The sequence below is a fragment of the Tyto alba genome, unplaced genomic scaffold, assembly GCF_018691265.1.
Source record: "Tyto alba isolate M040663 unplaced genomic scaffold, T.alba_DEE_v4.0 Super-Scaffold_21, whole genome shotgun sequence".
NCBI classification, from domain to species: domain Eukaryota; kingdom Metazoa; phylum Chordata; class Aves; order Strigiformes; family Tytonidae; genus Tyto; species Tyto alba.
In genome coordinates, this window is record NW_024881295.1 from 18014277 (window position 1) to 18033062 (window position 18786).

An 18786-nucleotide genomic window follows, 5' to 3' on the forward strand; every position below is an offset into this window, starting at 1 on the left:
AGCTATCACCCTTAGCAATTTTTGCATCTCTCTTTGCATTTCTAGCTTAAGGCCAAATAATTATGGTGAAATCAGGTCAAATCCAGACTCCTCCTCCAGATCCTGTGGTCTGCTCTAAACAAAACAAAAAGTATCCACACCCATGTATTAAGCATCTGACAAAAACTACAATTATATTGTTTCCTCATCCCAAAAACGCATAATCCCCCCATACCTTACAAGACACTTGTTTCACACTAGACTCAACAGTGCCAGTACAGAAATTATCTTTAGTAGAGAGACCATGAAGTTTTGATCCAGTAAAGCACCAAGCTTGCTAAGATGGGGTTGCTGCAGCAGCAACATGCCCTGACAGTGACTGGACCTGGAGACACCCCCCTCGGTGCTTCATCCATGAGATGCAAGTTCATCCCATTTCCCTTGATCCCGTCCTCACCAGGTTCAGATAAGCCATTCAGAAGCTGCTCTGGGTTTTAGCAAGTCAGCAGCAACCCAAGGAGTGGTACTGGGGTGGGAAGAGCCCCCACAGGGGCGACTGCACTTATCTGATTAAAGTAACTTTCCAGGTGACTCTTAGACATTGCCTATGTGGTTCACTCTGCTGTGATCCTGACATCATCTACAAACACAGAGAACATTTCAAATACATTAGCTTTTCTTCCCAGAGTGCCAGGGGACTTGACTCCGTATCAAACATTAGCACTGGCTCGCCAGGAAATCAGATTTTACTCACATGCATTTAGAGGGAAAAAAAAAAAAAAAAAAAAGTCTTAAAAGCACCTTTCATCAAAGACTCGTTTGCCACTTGAAAAAATTACTCCAAATACTACATCCCAGACATCTCCATAGCTATCTGCATATGGATGGAGGCTACAGGATTGTGGGTTTGGGGTTTGTTTAGGTTTTTTTGATAATTCTAGCATTTCCTAGGAAGGGGACCATTTCTCCTAAGGGGCTTTTCTCTTGGCATTGTCACCCCTTGTGCAAGTACTTTTCTAAAATACTTTGTAGCCAAAACAAAACAATGGGAAACAAGCAGAATCCCCAACCCCCTTATTTTTTTAAGTCCATTTTCCACTGGATTACTGTAAAACTGCTTAGCTTTATTTCTTTCTTCTGTAGAATAAACAACAGCCTGCTGCAACAACTGTTCCCCACTGCGAAAAGTCCACGCCAGCTTGGTCCCCAGGGTCAGATGCAGAGCAGGACCTGAGGAACAGCCCAAGAGATTAACACGCTAATAGTTTTTCCACGGTCTCACCATGATCACGCTTATTATGGGAGAACCCGTGGCTTCAGAAATTCAGTGATGCTGCAGGAGAGTTCAGCAAATGGACTAACAGGCCAATGGTTTCCTGACTCCTCATGTTTCAGACTCCCGCGGTACTGAAGTGGTACCTTCGGCATGTCCTGAATTGCAGCGAGGGCAGGGCTGCACCCGGGAGGCAAACCCTCTGTGCTGTTGCCATGTGTTTCTGGCAGACCGCACGCAGGGAGCTGTGCAATGACAGATTTTCATCTATAGTTTCCGTGGTTTGTTAATATCGTTCCACCTGCAAGGAAGGGAAGTGAGAGGAGGCACAAGCAGATGGGAATGAGGTGGCACACAGACCCCGTTTCCGCTACATGTATTGCTCGATTAAAACAAGAGCCAAAACAGCAGATACTTAATATTTGCAAACACTTCTTGGGCAATTAGACCACAAATTCAACCTTTTCTTTGGCCATTATGGCTCCTTTCCCAGGGTGAGGCTGTTACTGACAATGCTTACACGCAGCTCCTTCTCTCCCTCTATGGATCTGGTTTCTCACTCTTCAGTAAAAGTCAGGAATGGCTTCACTGCATTTGCTTCTTGGTGATGGCATCTAATCAAAGACATGTAGTTAGTGCTGCAGCCCAAGATTATCTGGACCTTCTGCTACAGCAATCTGCCTGCATCGGAAACCACCTTACCTCCTCCAGAAACTGCTTGGCGACCTACTGCTGCAGAAAGCTCCTGAAAACTGAGGCATGCTCTAGTCACGCATCTTACTGTATTTTCCCGAGTTGGGACTTTGCACAGCACAGATTTCCACTCCACGGAGGAGCGCGTGGGCAGATCAGGCTGAGAGCTGCAGTTTGGAGGCACCACGCAAGAGGGAACCAGCCCGGACACCGGTGCCGCAGCCCCAGCCTTTTCTAACTCACCCATGTAGGCCTGTAAGGTCAGGAGTTAAAAAGGGGGGAGTAACTATGCAGAAAAGATGCCTTCCTCACACATTTTAATGGTTATTTGGGGATGTCAAATCTTGTGAAGTAGTTGTGGGGTTTTTTCAAAACCGATTTAATCTCAACTACATGCATGTAAACTTGGAGAAAATCCACTGATTTCACCAAAGCAGTTACTTCGTATTTCAGAGCTCAGCCTAGATAAGAATCCAGATGCATACATACACATCAGTTAGGAAGAAGAGTTGCCTATAAGCAGCCTGTCAAAGCATGGTAGAAATACTGCCCTATTCAGGGGCTGCTAATGCAACAAAAGAGATTATCTCAAAACTATACTGAGACCAGAAAATGCACTTGGCTTTGACATTTCACCCCGGAGGCTCCTTCTAGGCTGCAAACCTCCTTTTTGATTTCCAGCACTTACTTAAGATGACTCCCTTTCCCTCCATAAAAGCTAACCCTCACTTTCAAGCTGCTGTAGAGCAAGTTTAACCCTTGCGTGCATGACTGAAACTAAGTGCATACTCTGCTGCTGCCCTTCAGCGCAGGGAGTGGTGCCTTGAGAAAGACTGTGTCTGCTGCCAGGTCCAAATGCTGAACACAAACATTTGATTCTCTCCGTTTTACAGTTCCTCACAAGCTTCCTAGCCCCAGTCCCACACATACGCTACCTGGCACGACATGATTTTTACGCTCCCCGTCCAAACCGCTCCAACGCTGCAGCCTGAGCTGAGGAAACAGAGAGAGGAAGAGCCAAACTCAGCCGAAATGCAGCTTGCAGGCAGGGCTGTTGCTGCAGGGGAAAAAGGCAGTTCGTCCCTGTTAAACTTCTTGGCTCTGCTCACACTTCTCTAATGGGGATTAACTGATTGGGAAAAGTGAGCTTGGCACGCCACGTGGGCTGCTCCTGCCCTACTGCGCTGCAGTCAGATGCAGAAGGGAGCGCTGGCAAAAATAAGCATGGCCAGGGTGGCTCCTTCTGCCCCCAAAACTCTCAAGCATGGAGTTCCAGCGATAAGCAGTGCCAGCAGGGTAGCAAAGATGCTCTTTTATGAAAAATGTCAAGTTTTCCAAGGCCGGAGCTATTTTGGGCCAGGATAAAATCTGGACTTTTAAAAAATGTTTTCCTCTGGAAAAATAGTGGATTTGTTTGTGCGTGTCAGCTTGCATCCCGGTCACCCAGAACAGTCAGAAACTCAAAAGTTGGGGCATTCCCTGCGACCTGGTTCACCCAGATTCCAAACTGCTGCGCCAGGTCAGTCTGAGAGCTGGGGATGCAGAGAGTGAGTGCATTTGTAGGGCTCCGAGTCTGAGGTCCCAAAATCCTCCAGCCACCAAAGCCCAAGTGCTGATCTGGAATAACCACGCTCCACTGGTCCAAATGTATTTCAGAAATGTTGAGAACTTTACTTTGTACAGCCAAGCTTACGGCTGGATCAAGATTTTCTCTCACAGCTAGTCCAAGGCTAGCCTAAATTCAGCACGTCACAGGCTGGCTAATTTGACAAGAGTGCAAGCACGGGTTTAGATCAGATCTTGATCAAACTGCCACCACTGAGTGATCCAGCAGGGTGTAGATCCAGCACTAAAATGGAAAAATGCTGGTGTGTGGCAAGTGGACTTGGATGTCCCAACTCTCAGATGAGCACTCCCCCTCCAAAAAGGCAATTCTGGGCCACATCTCTCCAGCCACATTTCTGTTGTCCAGGTCCTTTTGATCATAAACTCCATCTTGGCTTGGAGAAGTCTTGTTTCCAACCTTTTTTATCAAAAGTTTTGCTGTACTGGGCACACCTTGCCAAAAATTTTAGGGTTAACTAAAATGCTATGTTTTTCATGTACAAACATTACATCAAAACTTTCTCAACCAGTCAGGACTATGAGGTAATAACATGTTGGAACAGTGACATTTTTGGACTAAGTGTCCAAAGGCAAGGAGGATGCAGGATGTGTCTCTGTCACACACGGACAGCCAGCAGTATTCACTATGCATCTCTGCTTCTTCACTAGTACTGACTTTTGGGGAAAAAGGGAAAAAGCATTGTTTAAATTGCCTATCTCCCAGTGGTGATGACAAGGAATTTATTTATTATTTTCTTGGTTACTAGAAATTTTAAAAAAACTTCAGGACCATCATCAAAGTATAATATTTAGCATGCAAAATAAATCTTACTGGAAAAAAAACAAGCCCCACAGCTCAGAAGTATCAGTGTGACAACCAAGTAACTGGCAGCGTACTTAACTTACTACTGAGTGCTGAATAAAATGTCAAATTTTCACCAGAATTAAGAGGCCTTTTCCTGGAATAAGGTCTACAAGTCATAATACAAAGACATAGAGAACCATAAGCACTGGTAGAATGCATCTTATTTGGAAAGGTACCTTATGAGTTAGTGTTAGACTTTGTCCTTGGCTCTAAATTAAAAGCTATGCAGGCCTATATTAAAGACATTTAGACACGATTGGCTAAATCATCAAAATGATTTACTTCCACTAGCAATGTGGTCCTGTAGTCAGAACATTAGGGAAAATGCAGGACCTCTTGCTTTTCCTATTAAAGAGAAAATATGGACTAGAAATGAATGATTTCGCTAACCTTTGAATGGCTATTTAACATTTGGACACATTTCCCTTCCCTTCCTTCCAATAAGTCATGTGATTAAAAAACTCAGTTAATTAGAGTGTTTGAGTCCAAGATTTCACTTCCAACAGATTACTACCTGAAATATTGACAGGTAATACAGAAACTTTTCAGGCTTTTGATTACTATATGCATTTCAGAATGAAAACATTTTATAAATGAAAAATCTGATCTAATTCCATGAGGATTTCACAGAAATTTCCCTAAATCTTATATACTTTAATGGGAAAGGGCCTGTATGTTACAGTTTTAATTAAAATACTGTAACTACTTCTGGAATTTTATTGTAGCGACATAATTCCCCATTCAATTCTATTGCAAGCCTCCAAAAACTTCATGCAAGAAACTATTTTCTATTAAATTTCACAAGGCATCTTCTTAAGGGCACCACATGCCCTTGTAAATAAGAATTCCTCTTTTAATCAACATGATCAAGTAGATTACTTCCACAAGATGACATTAACTTATTACTATTTTTTAAAAGCAATATTCTTACACATCTGTATTATTTTCAAGAGCAGAATAAATGCATTTGAAGGTTTTCCCTTAACCTACTATATCACAATGAAACCAAAAATCTTTCCAGAATAGCTATTAATGCTCATACTCCACACAAATTCGGCTTTTTCCTGAATTGATTGTACATGGCCAAATGCAACATGTTTCTCAAAAGCATGTTTTAAATTTAGTTAAAATAACACAAGACTGCAGTCTAGACCAAACGCGCCATGAGATAATCTTTTTCAGCTTTCAGAATCATTTCAGCTTTATTCCTACGTCTTTACTGCCTTTTGCCAAAATATATGGCACGAGCATCTCAGTATTTCTTGCCTGCATTAACAGAGGATGGCTGCTTTGACTCCTCCTTAAAGTGTTTAATAGGGGTGGGCAAGCCTTCAGAAGCTAAGAGCTTTGGGATACGCATCTGAAAGGTAGCTGCTTGCAGTGTTTCGCCTTCCTACAAGCAGTTAATTCTCATTAGTTACACGAGAACTCTCTCTGCCCCCTTCCGAAGGGCGGAGGGGAGTTATTATCCCTATTTAATAGACGGGGAAGCAGAACTGGAGTTGCTTGGCTCGGCCAAGGTCCCAACCTCCCCACCTCCAGCCATGGCCGTTTTGCAGACCACTCCTCAAATTGACCCCCTGGAGCAGGGACAGGCCCCCGTCACAGTAAAGAGGGACGAGGCTGGGGCGGGGGCCAGGCCCACCCCATCACATAGTGCCCTCCCAGTGCCCTCACGTCGGCGGCCAAATTACAGGGAATATAACCCCGTTCGCTCCTTCTGAACTTCAGCTGCTCCACCAGCGCTCACAAGAACAGCAGCAGGAGTAAGGCATTGAAATAATGTTTGGGGTTTTTTTTTTTAAATAAATGGAACAGGTGTAACTTGGATTCCACATCCAAATCCCAAATGAGTTGTGGATTTAACTTGAAAGCAGGCAAAAAGCTTAATTACGTTGCTGAATTGAGACCAGTGAGCAGATAAACTGGCTCCATGGAGTCAATGGGACTTTCACTGCTGACTTCACTGGGGTCAGGGTTTGACTCCAATTGAAAAGAGAAGCTGTTTCTGTAAACCAGATGATCCCTTACAGGATCTGATCTAATACTGAAGGAATTCTGAATAGGTAAGCAGGAACTCAGCTCCTGGTGAACTTGTAGCTTCAAATAATATTAAAGAAAGGGGTGGCAAAGGAAAGTGAAAATACACCACCACTCCATTACACAAATGGTCTTTAAGAAAATTAATATAAGATGGAGAGCATAACATGCTCCCAGAAAAGAGAAGCACCAATAAGTCTCATCCTCAAGTGGCTGCCTTGTAAGCAAAGGGGACTTCTGTTCAGAGATATTCAGGTTCATAAAAATTAAAGACGATTCCACTGCCTACCAGGTCTTTTTTTTTTTTTTTTTTTTTTTCAGTTACAGAAGTTAATAATGTGCAGAATTGCACTAATTGGAACAAATACATTAGCACAAAGAATCAAAAACATGATCTATGCAAAGGCAAATTTCATGTGGTCCCTGATTTGCTATGGCACAAGGAAAGCTTTAACATGATGTGTTAAGTTCCTGAAAAACACAAGCGCACTTTTTTCTGGATGCTGGCTTTCTTGCAGATTTTGAGATAGACGCTGAAGTAAACACCATCCTGTATATAGCAGTGATCTCATCTTTCAGTATTGACAATTAGGCTTAAAACATCAACTCCTGATATAGTGAGGAGCTGGTGAAAAAAGTGACAGCAACCTGTAATTGCTGGGAAAAAGCAACTGTGTACTCTGCAACCCACTCATTGCAACAGCCACCACGAATGAGTTGCCATAAAAATGGTGCAGGTACCACAGGACCGCCTATTGCTTTCAGCAAATTGGAAATAAGCCATGCAGCAATGTTTTGGTTGTTTTGTTGGTTCTCATCTGAAAACATCTTAAGTTGTCCAGCTACGACACAGCAGCCAAGCCAGGAGCCACTGCTATCAGGGTAGCAGTGAAAGATGAGGGAAACACAGAAATTGCTCTGGTAGGAAAGGTCTGATCCCACGAAGTGAGAGCAACCCCAGCTCTGTTGGTATGACGATAGGGCAGGCAGCTCCAGGATGGCCCAGGAGTTTTTATTGCCTCTCCAGCTTCTGCATGGTGAAGGGCAACATAAACAGGAGCACTAGCTCTTCCTCTAAGCACAGACAAATTGCTCACAGATCAGAATAACTGGCTGCACATAGTTGTTCTGGATTTTCAAACCATTAGGCTGTATGCAGTGATCTGAGCAGCATTAGTGGATATGCAGCAAGCAGAACTACATCCACGTTTTGAAGAGGGAAAGACCTGCAGTGGTTTAAGTCTTTCACTGATCCAGCTATTTATTATGACGCCTCTTTGGAAAACTGTGGCCTATAGAGTTGTATCCTGTCCACCACTCCCAAGATATGTATTTCACACACCTAGCCCTACTGAAAAAAAGCTTTCCCCTCTTAAGGATAAGAAAACAACATCATGAAAAATAAAAGTTGAAAGACAAGAAATTGTTTTCCTAAGATTTTTTTTCAGGCTAAAGTAATACTATTATTAAAAATTCCTGCTTTAAACAAGTAAGTGCTTGTAACTCTCAAATGAAAACTAAATACAGGAAATATTTTCTCCAAATATTTCTGTTTGGCTAAAGCCAATTAAAGAAAACATTCAACCATTCTGACTTAGCTTATATCGCTCTGCCCCAAGGCACAGCTGCAGACAGTAGCAGAATTGCTCCAAATACCCATCAATCCCCAGAAAGCAAGGTCCAGCCATATAATTAGATATCGAGCAAAAGGCTTATTCCTTGTTCCTTTCTATTTACAACACCTTTTACATAAATCCTTGGGTCCTTGTTTAACTTTTATCAAAAAGAAAATGCTTGACATTTTGCCCAGGTAACTACGGAGCAACACCGAATTAGGACTTCAGGCTGTGACACACATACACAATTGCCACATCCATAAATATTAATAAAAGCCTATTACTTAAAACAGAGCTAGAAAAGCACCTTGCAGCATAATCCCCAAACCACAGATCACTGAGTTCTCTCCATCAGATTGAGGACTTTTGTCTAAATAAAGCTGAACAACAACCTCTGACTTGCTGAGTTTTATGGAAGGATTGGCAAAGGCTAGAAAAAGCCCTTTTCAAGATCTAACATAAGAAAATTGCTAAAGGCTGTTCTAAATAAAGAACGTGAGCCCTTCTTAAAGCCGTCTTTACTAAACTGCCACAACCCCAGGGGGGAAAAAACCAAACAAACTAAACAAAGCTCACACATTACTTTTGCTCTGCCATAGTCGTGAATGTTCACAGAAGTCCCCCACACCACTCATGTCATTTTGCACCTGGAGGATGTAAGAAAACTTATTTCTTGGTAACTTGGAGCCAAGAATTCAGCTCTCTCCAGATCCTTTGGCTGGAAACTGCCCACTTCTCCCACACACTGCCAGGATTTGCCTTCCCCTTTCATGCCAGCTGCCTGCCAGCCTGGGGTAAGAAAAAAAAAAAAAATATTCCAGAACAGGACATGAGTGATCTAAGAAAAGTATGAGATCCAGGCACTCTGACACAGACTTACTCCAGAGAAATCATTTAATCCTTCTGCCTCAGTTTTCCTGCCTGAAAAAAAAAGCAGCAAGTATCAATTACCTACTTTGTAGGTCATATATTTGCAAAGCCTCCGGGGAGATGAAAAGCATTATACAAACTATATGCACACATGTTAACACTGATTAATTTTCTCTGTGCAAACATATCCTTTTTTCTTCTTCATTGCCCCTCCTCTCATTATATCAGCAGTCTCATCTGGAGGAGGATGAGGAACTGCTGACGGCTGAAGTATTTTCCGCAGTTGTTCTTTTGAGATTCAGAAATGCAAGCACTCAACACAGCCCTGTGTTCAGCTGACTGTTTCCTTAATAGCTTTGCGCTTTCATGTGTTTCCTCATTTTCTGTTACATGAATTTAAAGCAATCTGATTTCCAAGTTAATTTGAAATGATGCAAGATCCATTAGTTGAGGGTATCGTTTGCAAAATAACTCCAAGGGACAACTTTCACTCACTATACTTTCAGATATACACTCAAAGAAAAGCAGGGCTAGTGAAGTGAATAAAGTCAGCAGGATTTGACCCCCAAAAGCATGTCAGTATATAGCAGAGCACAGAGATATAGCCTAACTGCATAAGAAACTTGTAATAAACGGAAAAGCTCCTACACAGCCTGAGTTTTATACCAGTGAGCAGAGCTTTTGTGATAGTGCCTATACAAATGATGATCAGAATATGCATACAGCTTTGCAAAAGACCACCTATAAGCATTTTTCTTAGGATTTTTTGATCCGCATCTTCTGAGGAATACAACTTAAACATTTTGTGAAATAAACCTATTGTTTCAGTTATCACAAAGTAATCCAGAGTGGAATCGAGGACTTGTGCTTTGTCAACAGCTCCACAATGGCAATTCCCATTGGAGACAACAGATGCTGATGCTCTGCACCCGAGGGCAGAATTGGGCTTTCTGACTTGCAGCATCCAAGAACAACCAGTTATGCTCATGGCTGGAACAAACTGCACTGGCACAGCTTGCCCAGAGAGTTTGTGGAGTCTCCCTCCTTGGAAATACTCAAAAGCTGTCTGTACATGGTCCCAGGCAACTGGCTATAGGCGGTCCTGCTTGAGCAGGGGATTTGGGTTAGATGACTTCCAGAGGTCCTTTCCAACTTCAACCACCATATGATTCTGTGAAATGGTCAATAGCCTGGTGCATCTTGGATGAATGTCCTCTGACTGTCACTGCAGCCTCTGGTCTGGATACTGTGGAGATGTCAGAAGCAACACCTCAAAGTTGTTCTTGAGTAAACGCAATCGGAAACACCCAGACTACTGAAGTGACAACTGTTAGAAGCTGGGAGATGAGGGAAATCTCAGGGGAGAGGCTGAGGGATGGAGAAGTGGCTGGATTTTCCTCATCCTCTACAACAACTGCAAATCCTCCACTCTTAGATGCATATGCAGGTCATGTGCATATTCCACAACTGAAGCCAGCAGCCTTTTAGGGCAGCAAGAGTCACCTTTTTTACTGACCACCTAATGTAGTAGGAAAGCTGAGCAATACCACAATAAAAATATGACAGGTTGACTTTTCAGCTGCTGCCCTTAAGGTAAAGACAACGGACAATTTAAGTTGATAATGCTACAAAGAAAGAGACTCTTGGAGGACAGTCCTTAAGAAACAACACCTCATCTCTGTATTGAGCTGTTTCAAGCACACCAAAAAAAAAAAAAATTATGTTTAAAAAAAAAAAAAGGATTTTGTGTAGGTTTGCTCCTGCCAAGCAATCTGCTCTCAACTGACTACAAAATCTCCCATGATATCATGACAAAACTCAAAGGCAGAGTACACACTGACTAGCAATATAAAGTTTGAAGTATTGTAAAAGGCAAGAAGCAATCATGCCTGCTTTTAGAAAATGGGATGGTGGTCTCTTTAGAAAGGAATTCAATTGCAATAGTTACCTCGGCATGTAAAGGACTCGTTCTGCCACCACAAATCCCACCCTGAAGAAGAGGTTGCTGGCTGGGATGAATGGGAAAACCAGGAACAACAAGCCAACCAAAACTTCTTTGTGTTCCAGTTTCTGCAATAACACAAAATTAAACAAATATCAACTAAAAAATCCAACTTAATTCACCACTAACTTTCCCCTTTCCTTTTTAGATTCTTATTCATTAAAAAAGTAACTTAGATTAATGTTTGATATATTTTGCATTTAAAAGAAATTATTCCAAGACACTGTTCTTCCATATTTATGCACTGTTTGTGCTTCTGATATGTCCAGAAGGTGCACAAACACTCACCACAGTGTGTATCATTACCCTCAGTATCTTTTCCAAGGTCAGCTCTATTGTATGCGGCTCTCTTGAGATGGCATAGGTAGTACTTAAGATATACCCCATACTGGTAATATGTAAGTATAGAATAGTGTGAATGCATACATTAGCATGTCTACCACAGTGTGGCTGTATGTAAATACACAAACACGTATCACATACACACAGGCTGCTGTGATCAAGCCTAAATGTTTATAACTGAGAAAAAGCTGTTCAATCCGTCACACTGGGTGTAAAGAAAGCTAGCCCCAAATGGCACATTAGTGCAGTCATTTTATCCCTTTTGAGACAATATCTAAACCTGAAAGATACTTTTGCACACAAGGTCTCCATACTCATACAGAGTTGGAAATTTGAGACTTACTATATGTAAAAATTAATGTCTTTCACTTGAGCTCAGTTAATGCCCTTCACTTGAGCTCACCACCTTAATGTTGGCTCGCTCGTTGAGGAGAAATTGAATTGCCACATGCAATTTAGAACAACTGTGATCTGCACGGCCGACAGAAGTGTCTCAGGAGGCTGTGATCAGCATCAGCCACCGTTCCTGCCACAGAGACACCCAAGCCCTCCTCAGGCAAGCTGAGTTTCAGATTTAGCTCCACCCCAAGAGGGTGAACCAGCTCGTGCTTTCCGTTGGTGATCTCAGAGAGTGACTTCAGGCTAACAGAAGTGCAGCATTAGGTCTGTTAAATCACTTGGGCAGATGTCTGTGCTTTCCTGCCCTGCGATACTGCTGCCTCCTCAGCTGCTGCAGCGCCCTTCTGCAGCCACGGGGAGAAGCTTTCTCATACTTAGAAACGCATGCAACCAGAATCACTTCGTGGTTGCAGCCCTTTCTAATTGCTGCGGGCCATTTCTCAACTTTGGAAAGCAGATTGACTTCTCTTTACTGGAAAGATCTAAATTTAGAAACACTGAACAAGGTTTTTGAATAGAAGAACAGAGCCCGAACAACGATGCGGGGCCAAGGAACACAACATGTCTTGCTTTTGCACAGCTACGGTCTGCGACACCAGCTACCCCTGGCCTAGTCAGTAGCTGAAATTCAGAAGTCCCAGTATTAAAGTATATTCATCCTATTCTCTGGGAAAGACAATGAACATTTTCTATGGGTACCAAACACAAGGGTACATCAGGAGGCTCTGACGTTGCCTTAGAGGAGGTGAACCAGAAGATCACAAAAACAGTGCATTGGCACTGATTAAAAGAGAAAACATGAGGCAGAGAGGGGAGCAGAATTCCTGTTGCCAGAATTCTTCATCAATATCTGCTTTAAACAGCACCACAGTTACCTGCTTCTATTATCCACTTTTTCAGTGTCTTGGAATCACAGTTACTAGTGCTTCCTTGTAGTCACAACAGCACCTAAAATACATTATTCCTAAAGCTGAAGCTGACACCAATCCATAAAGCTGATGAGCAGAGGTGCTCAGTAATGGTCATTCTGGCTTGTAATTACAATAGAAAATTGAATAGAAAAAAAAAAAAAAAAAAAGGATTAAGAATGATTTCTCAACTCTGAATGCAAATTATCAGTCCTAGCTCAACTCCAATTTCCATCCCACCCAGCTCTAGACATATCATCCTTTTCTCTCCTGCCGTTTGACATTCCCTTCCTACCTTGTCTGGCCTAATTATGGTGCCCATTTGCTGCCACCGCTCTGCCCTGGGGGTTTAAAAACAAAGACCCGAAGGCACAAGAAGGTATGTTGGGTCAAAGGGAGTGCACATGCATAAAATGTTCTCTGTCCCCAAGATGTGCTCTTGCTTTCAAAAGCACCAGCTATCAAATATTCTCCAGTTGTTGTTTGTTAAATCCATAATTGGGAAAGCAACCTCTAGTTAACATCTCTAGGAAGGACACGGTGTTATTTGAGGCTGCAGCATTGCAGATAAACAAAGGAAACAATGTTGGAGAAAAACAAATAAAACCTGTACACCAAATGGGAAAGAGGAAAATGTGGGAATTGACTCAGCTGAAGGAGAAAATAGTATTGTGTGCCCTTTCTCCCTCTGGAACCAGTCAGAGCTCTAGACTAATACCATTGAGAACTGCCAGCTCAGTCCCTTGGGCAGCGCTCAGAGACTGGAGCCCAGCATTCACAAACCAGTCTTATGGAGCAGCAGATCCCTCCGTGGTGCTACTTATTTCTGAAACAAGAACCATCTTGCAGCTGGAAGCATCCTTTTTAAAGCATTTGGTTCAGGCAGGGGCTTTTGTGAAGATCTGGCCCTTGAAGGCCAGGCTTTGGCTGATTTTGTGCTACGTGTGGTCCTGCCAGCCAGCCGGCAGGTCAAGCCGCCGAGCCTGTGCTGCCATCACTTCAGAGCTCAGTTGGGGTTTCTCTCCTCTACCCAGCCACTAACTTTTCCAAAATTTGTACGGGCACTTTGTGTATTTGGCACCATGGCCTTGCGGCTGCCAAGAAAGGAAAAGCTGGGCAGAGCCCCTGGGCTAGAAGAGCACATGGGGTTGCTGGTCACCTGAAACTCATCGGTGGCCGTTAATGAGACAGTTTGGAAGCAGCCTCTGGCACAAATGATTCCTAAATTACTGGTTGCCCATAGTTCAGAATTTATACTGGAAGAAAAAGTCACCCTATTCACAGCTAGATCTTATTTCTCACCTCCCTGAATAGTTTCTACTGACCGATTAGATACTGAGCAAAAACAGTCCTTGCCCTGACCAAGAAAAACTCATGTTTTTCTATCCCAGCCTTGCGAGGGCTGGAGGCACAGCAGAGCAATCTGTCCCTGCCTTCCCAGCAAGGGATAACATCTGCTCACCTAGTCAGCTCAGAGAAAACAAAAAAAGAACAGAAACATAGCACAATGTGTTGAAAGGATTGTGTGTACCACAGGTGACAACCGCAGACAGCTAAAAGCTAACAGCACAAGCCTCATAAGACATCATATTCTCCTTTATCTTTTTCCCTATCAAAGTTTACTTATCAGATTCACCTTTTATTCCCCCTTCCCCTGGAGGGGCTGATAGATTCATAAATGAGTAGACAAGCAGGACAGAATGGCACAAGAACATCAGGGACTGGTATTGTAGGGCTGCAGGATCTTGCATCCAACAAAAGCCATAGGAGATGCCCTCTACTTGCTTTTTAAGTAATAATAATAATAATAATAATAATAAAATCGATTTGTAGATTGTTATATTTTTCAGGGAAAAAAAAAATATTGGAACCATTTATTTGGTTTAACTACTCTGGTCATATGAGCCCACTTAAGAGGTAACTGAGCTAAGGTGGCAGAAACAGCATCTTTCAGGTGCTCAGAGCACTACTAAAAGCTTTTAAAGAGTAATAGGCAATTTTGTTTGTCTTCCTTCTTCCCTAAAATAAAAAAGCTAGGACTAGAAATTATAGATCATTTCACTCCTTCCATAGAGAGACATCTCCTTTCCTCTTAAAGACAGTGCTTTCTTTTGGAAATATAAAACTTACCTTTCTACCTGTCACAGAGGTCTTCAGGGCGGGGGAACAAAAACAAAAATGAAACACCTTTGAATTAACCTTAGAATGATTCCTTTTGTTAAAGACAAACTGACTTCAAATCAAAATAGCATTCCTTATGGCATGTGGGGGGGAGGGGGGGGCAGGGAGGAGATGTGTGTTTTCAAATTCACAACTACCTCTAATTACAATTAGGCCTTCACTATTTGTAACAACAACAAAAAAAAACAAAAACAAAAACAAAAACAAAAACAAAACACCACCAAAAAAAAAACAAACCAAAAACCAACAAAAAATATTTTTTTTTTTACCTGCTACTTTTCATAGACTTATCAAATAACTAAAGAACACCACTTCTCTCAAAGGCAAAGCAAAAAATTGTCACAATACATCAAACAAAATAGCAAAGAATCACTCCAAGGTTAAAAACCATCAACACATCAATAAATCTCAAAAATGCTTCCTTGGCAATTTGCGGGAAAAGAGAGAAAGTCTTGAGCTTACAATTAAAAGAGATCCTCACATATTACATCTAAGAGATATTCCTGAGCCACAAATAAATACATACTGACTACAGTTAAATCACAAGCCTTCTACAAGCCGGAGCCCACAAAGTATGAGCACTGGAGGTACGCAGATTATTTTGACTTATTTGTCATGAACTATGGACTTGCAGAAGCCCACTGTAAATTCCCTATTTTTCTCATTGTGAAAGCATCGTCTGAGCACATCCCCCAGCACCTCCAAGGGCTGAGGTGCTGGAAAGTGGAGCTTTGAGGACAACTGTCCTCCTGGCTGGTCAAGGTTGTACCTCAAGGAAGACAGCAGCTGGGCAAACAAGTTCAAGCAAATCCCATTCTGTTCTACCTTGGAATGTTTCCGAAGGTGTTTATACATGCTTGCCTGTTGGATGGGAAGGTAGCAATGAAATGGGTTTAATTTCTTCCTCTAACATTTTATTTTGAGAATGAGGCAAGTGTCACCCATCCACCATTTAGAACCAACAGCTCCATGGAGTAAAGACTTCCTTCCTACCAAAAGCATAAATCACCCTCTGTCAGATTGTTCTGGACAGTTCATTGCAGCCCGTGAGATGTTATGCTTGGAACATCTGACCGCAAGCGCAGAAAAGCTAGTCGGTAGTGCATGGCTGTATAAAATAGCTGATTGCTATTACACATTTTCAAATGCTTTCAGGCCTAGGAGGTAAGTGCATTATCCATCAAAAGGGACACAGAGATTCAAAGAAGGTGCATGACTGTCTGTAGACCAGAGGATTACACTTCTGTTTATTCCTAACATCCATTTGTGCAAACTCGTAGTACAGACTGCACATAAACATAATTCTTGTGTTCCTGTTGTACCAGTCACTCGTGATGCCACAAGCAGATCAGCAACATGACTCCTCACCGGCCTGCACCAAACCACTGGCAGCATCTCACCCGGCAAGAGGTCAGGATCTGCAAACAGATACTCATATATATGGTATTAAAGATAAAAGGGATGGTGTAGAAGCATGTCAAATTCACTCTGCATTCATACATAAGGCGATAAAAAGCAAACTTAAGCTAATCAGGAATCAACTCTAGGGATTCATTCCTTCACAGGAAAAAAAAGATCTGTTGATGGAAAGCTCGTGGAAGCAAGCACTGGGTGCTCCCAAGTCCCACCTCACTGGTGCAGGCACGGCAGAGCTGTACCATGCTCCATGTAGCATCAGCACGGTGTCCGTTAGGTCACCGGCAGAAATCAGGATGGGACATGTACATCTTTATCTTCTGCGGCCAAACAGGAGGGCACCATGGAGCTTTAGCTGTTTCACTCTGCTGCCTGTGCTACCACTTCCCAGCGAGAGGTGCCACAAGTCGGGTGTCAATAGATGGTCTGAAAAGCTGAAACAGCTTTTCAGGTAAGGAAAAGGTAAATGCTCAGCTTCAAATCTGGCTCAGACATCCAACTTAATCAGCTTTCTCCTACAAAAAAGAGCCACAAATTCTGTGATCACTACGATTTATAAGGAGTTTTATTCATCTCATGAAAAAAAAAAAAAAAAAAAAAAAAAGAAAATCAGCATCTACAGTAGTGCCAGCTGCTTGAATGCCAGGCTTAGCAACTCACTGTCTTTCTAAAATAACTCCATTTTCCTTAGTGATCCTCTAATTCTGATTAAGTCACCCACAGTTACTACTGCCTAAAATTAAGCAAGTTTTATACTTGCAAGTTGAAAGCCATGGAGATTTCTGATGCTATTTTGACCATCACTGCTGACTACTAATTAACTACCCAACACGTTGATCCTATTTTGAGCATTCAGCAACAACAAAAACTACCTTCCAGTTCACCATCAACAGCACCTATTCGGGAACTGGTATACAGGCAAACATCCACCAGTCAGAAAATTAATCAAAATCCTTGAAGGTATCATTGGCTTCCTAACTCAGGATTATCTGAAAAGAAATCCTTGGCATGTATCTCAGAACACCGTAATGAGATCGTACACTTTCTGTTTCCATAAGGAAGCAAGTCCTGCTCTGTACCACTAGATAAAACAGCCTATTTGTCAGAAATGCTGAAAGTGCCAAAAACTTTACTTACATCACTGTGAACCATGGATGTTCAACAGCTCTGGAAATCGGGCTTTCAATTATGGAATAAAAGCAGAAGGTAGTCCTTTCCCAATCTCATAACCCTCAGAAAGGCACGGAAGTATGTTCTACTGATATTTCACTCTTTATTTTAGTATCTTAAAGTAAAATTTTGATATCTACTACTGTTGTGGTTTGGGCCTGATTGGCAGCCAACTACAATGCAGCAGCACTCTCTCACTTCCCCTCTGGCAATGAGAAGGGACAGAGAGCCAGGCTTGGGGTTCAAGATAGGACTGGGATGGGGAAAAATCCCCCTTTATGATCACGAGCAAAAGGCAGACTCGTTAGGGGAAGAAAAAAAGAACATACATTTATTACAGACACTAACAACACATAACAGAGTAGGACAGTGAGAAGCATTGCCACATCTTGAGAACACCTTCCCCCCACCCCTCCCTTCTTCCCGGGCTCAGCTCTGCTCCCGATATCTCTACCTCCTCCCCCAGTGGCGCAGGGGCAGGGAATGGGGGGTGCAGTCAGCACTGCCACTTCCTTCATCTTCGGTGAGGGGAGTGTCCGGAACTTGTTCCTCCTGCTCCATCGTAGTCCCCCTCTCACAGGAGACAGTCCTCCACAAACTTTCTCCGACTTGAATTCCTCCCACGGGCCGCAGTGTTCCCCACACTGCTCCGTCATGGGTCACTAACTTCCTCTGACTGGATTCTCTCCCACGGCTGCAGCCCTTCCCGAGCTGCTCCGGCGTGGGACTCCCCCGCATGCTGCAATCCTCCCAGCACTGAATTACAGCAGCAGGGCTGCCTTTTCCCATGAGACCCCGGCCTTCTTCGGGCACAGAACCTTGATCCATCCGAGCAGGAGCCACAGGCCATAAATCAATGTCTGCTCCACTGTAGATCTCCATGGGTGGCAGGGGGGGCCGCCCTGCCATCTCACCACAGGATACAGGGGGGTCTCTGCTCTGGCACACCTCCCCCCCCCCCTTTCTTCCTCCGTTCCTCCACTGACCTTGGTGTTCATGCAGCTGCAGCAACTCCTCCTCACAAGCCTGCCTGCCCGTCACCACGTCCCTTCTTAAATACGTTATCGCAGAGGAGTAGCTGATTGGCTCAATTTTCCAAACAGAAGTGGAGCTGACTTGGAGCTGGGGGAGCTTCGAGAAGCTTCTCACAGGGGGGCGCCCCAATAGCCCTCTCCCCTGCCACCAAAAAACTCCACCACTCACTCAACCCAGGACAACTACTTTCTTTTTTCCTGTAGACCTCAGCTACCCATCCATTCAGCCGTGTGTTTACAGTCGTTCTTGCCCAGGTTTCTAAAATTCCCTGAAGATATAAACTCATTTTCCCAATCCTTAATCTCTGCAACATCTAATTCCACTTGACAAGCCAATTTGAGCAGGATGCAGGAACACACGCATCTTTGAAAGAGAAATGGAACATTCCAAAA

The 18786-nt window shown here is 43.1% G+C and overlaps 1 protein-coding gene across 1 annotated transcript in view; it reads right to left on the reverse strand.

Annotated features, from left to right (window-relative positions):
- TMTC1 (transmembrane O-mannosyltransferase targeting cadherins 1) overlaps positions 1-18786 on the reverse strand; it is a 148029-nt gene that overhangs the window by 52712 nt on the left and 76531 nt on the right. The window contains exon 9 of the mRNA XM_042795478.1: positions 10890-11011. Within this exon, the coding sequence (XP_042651412.1) occupies positions 10890-11011 (122 nt within the window). The remainder of the gene's footprint in view (positions 1-10889; positions 11012-18786) is intronic.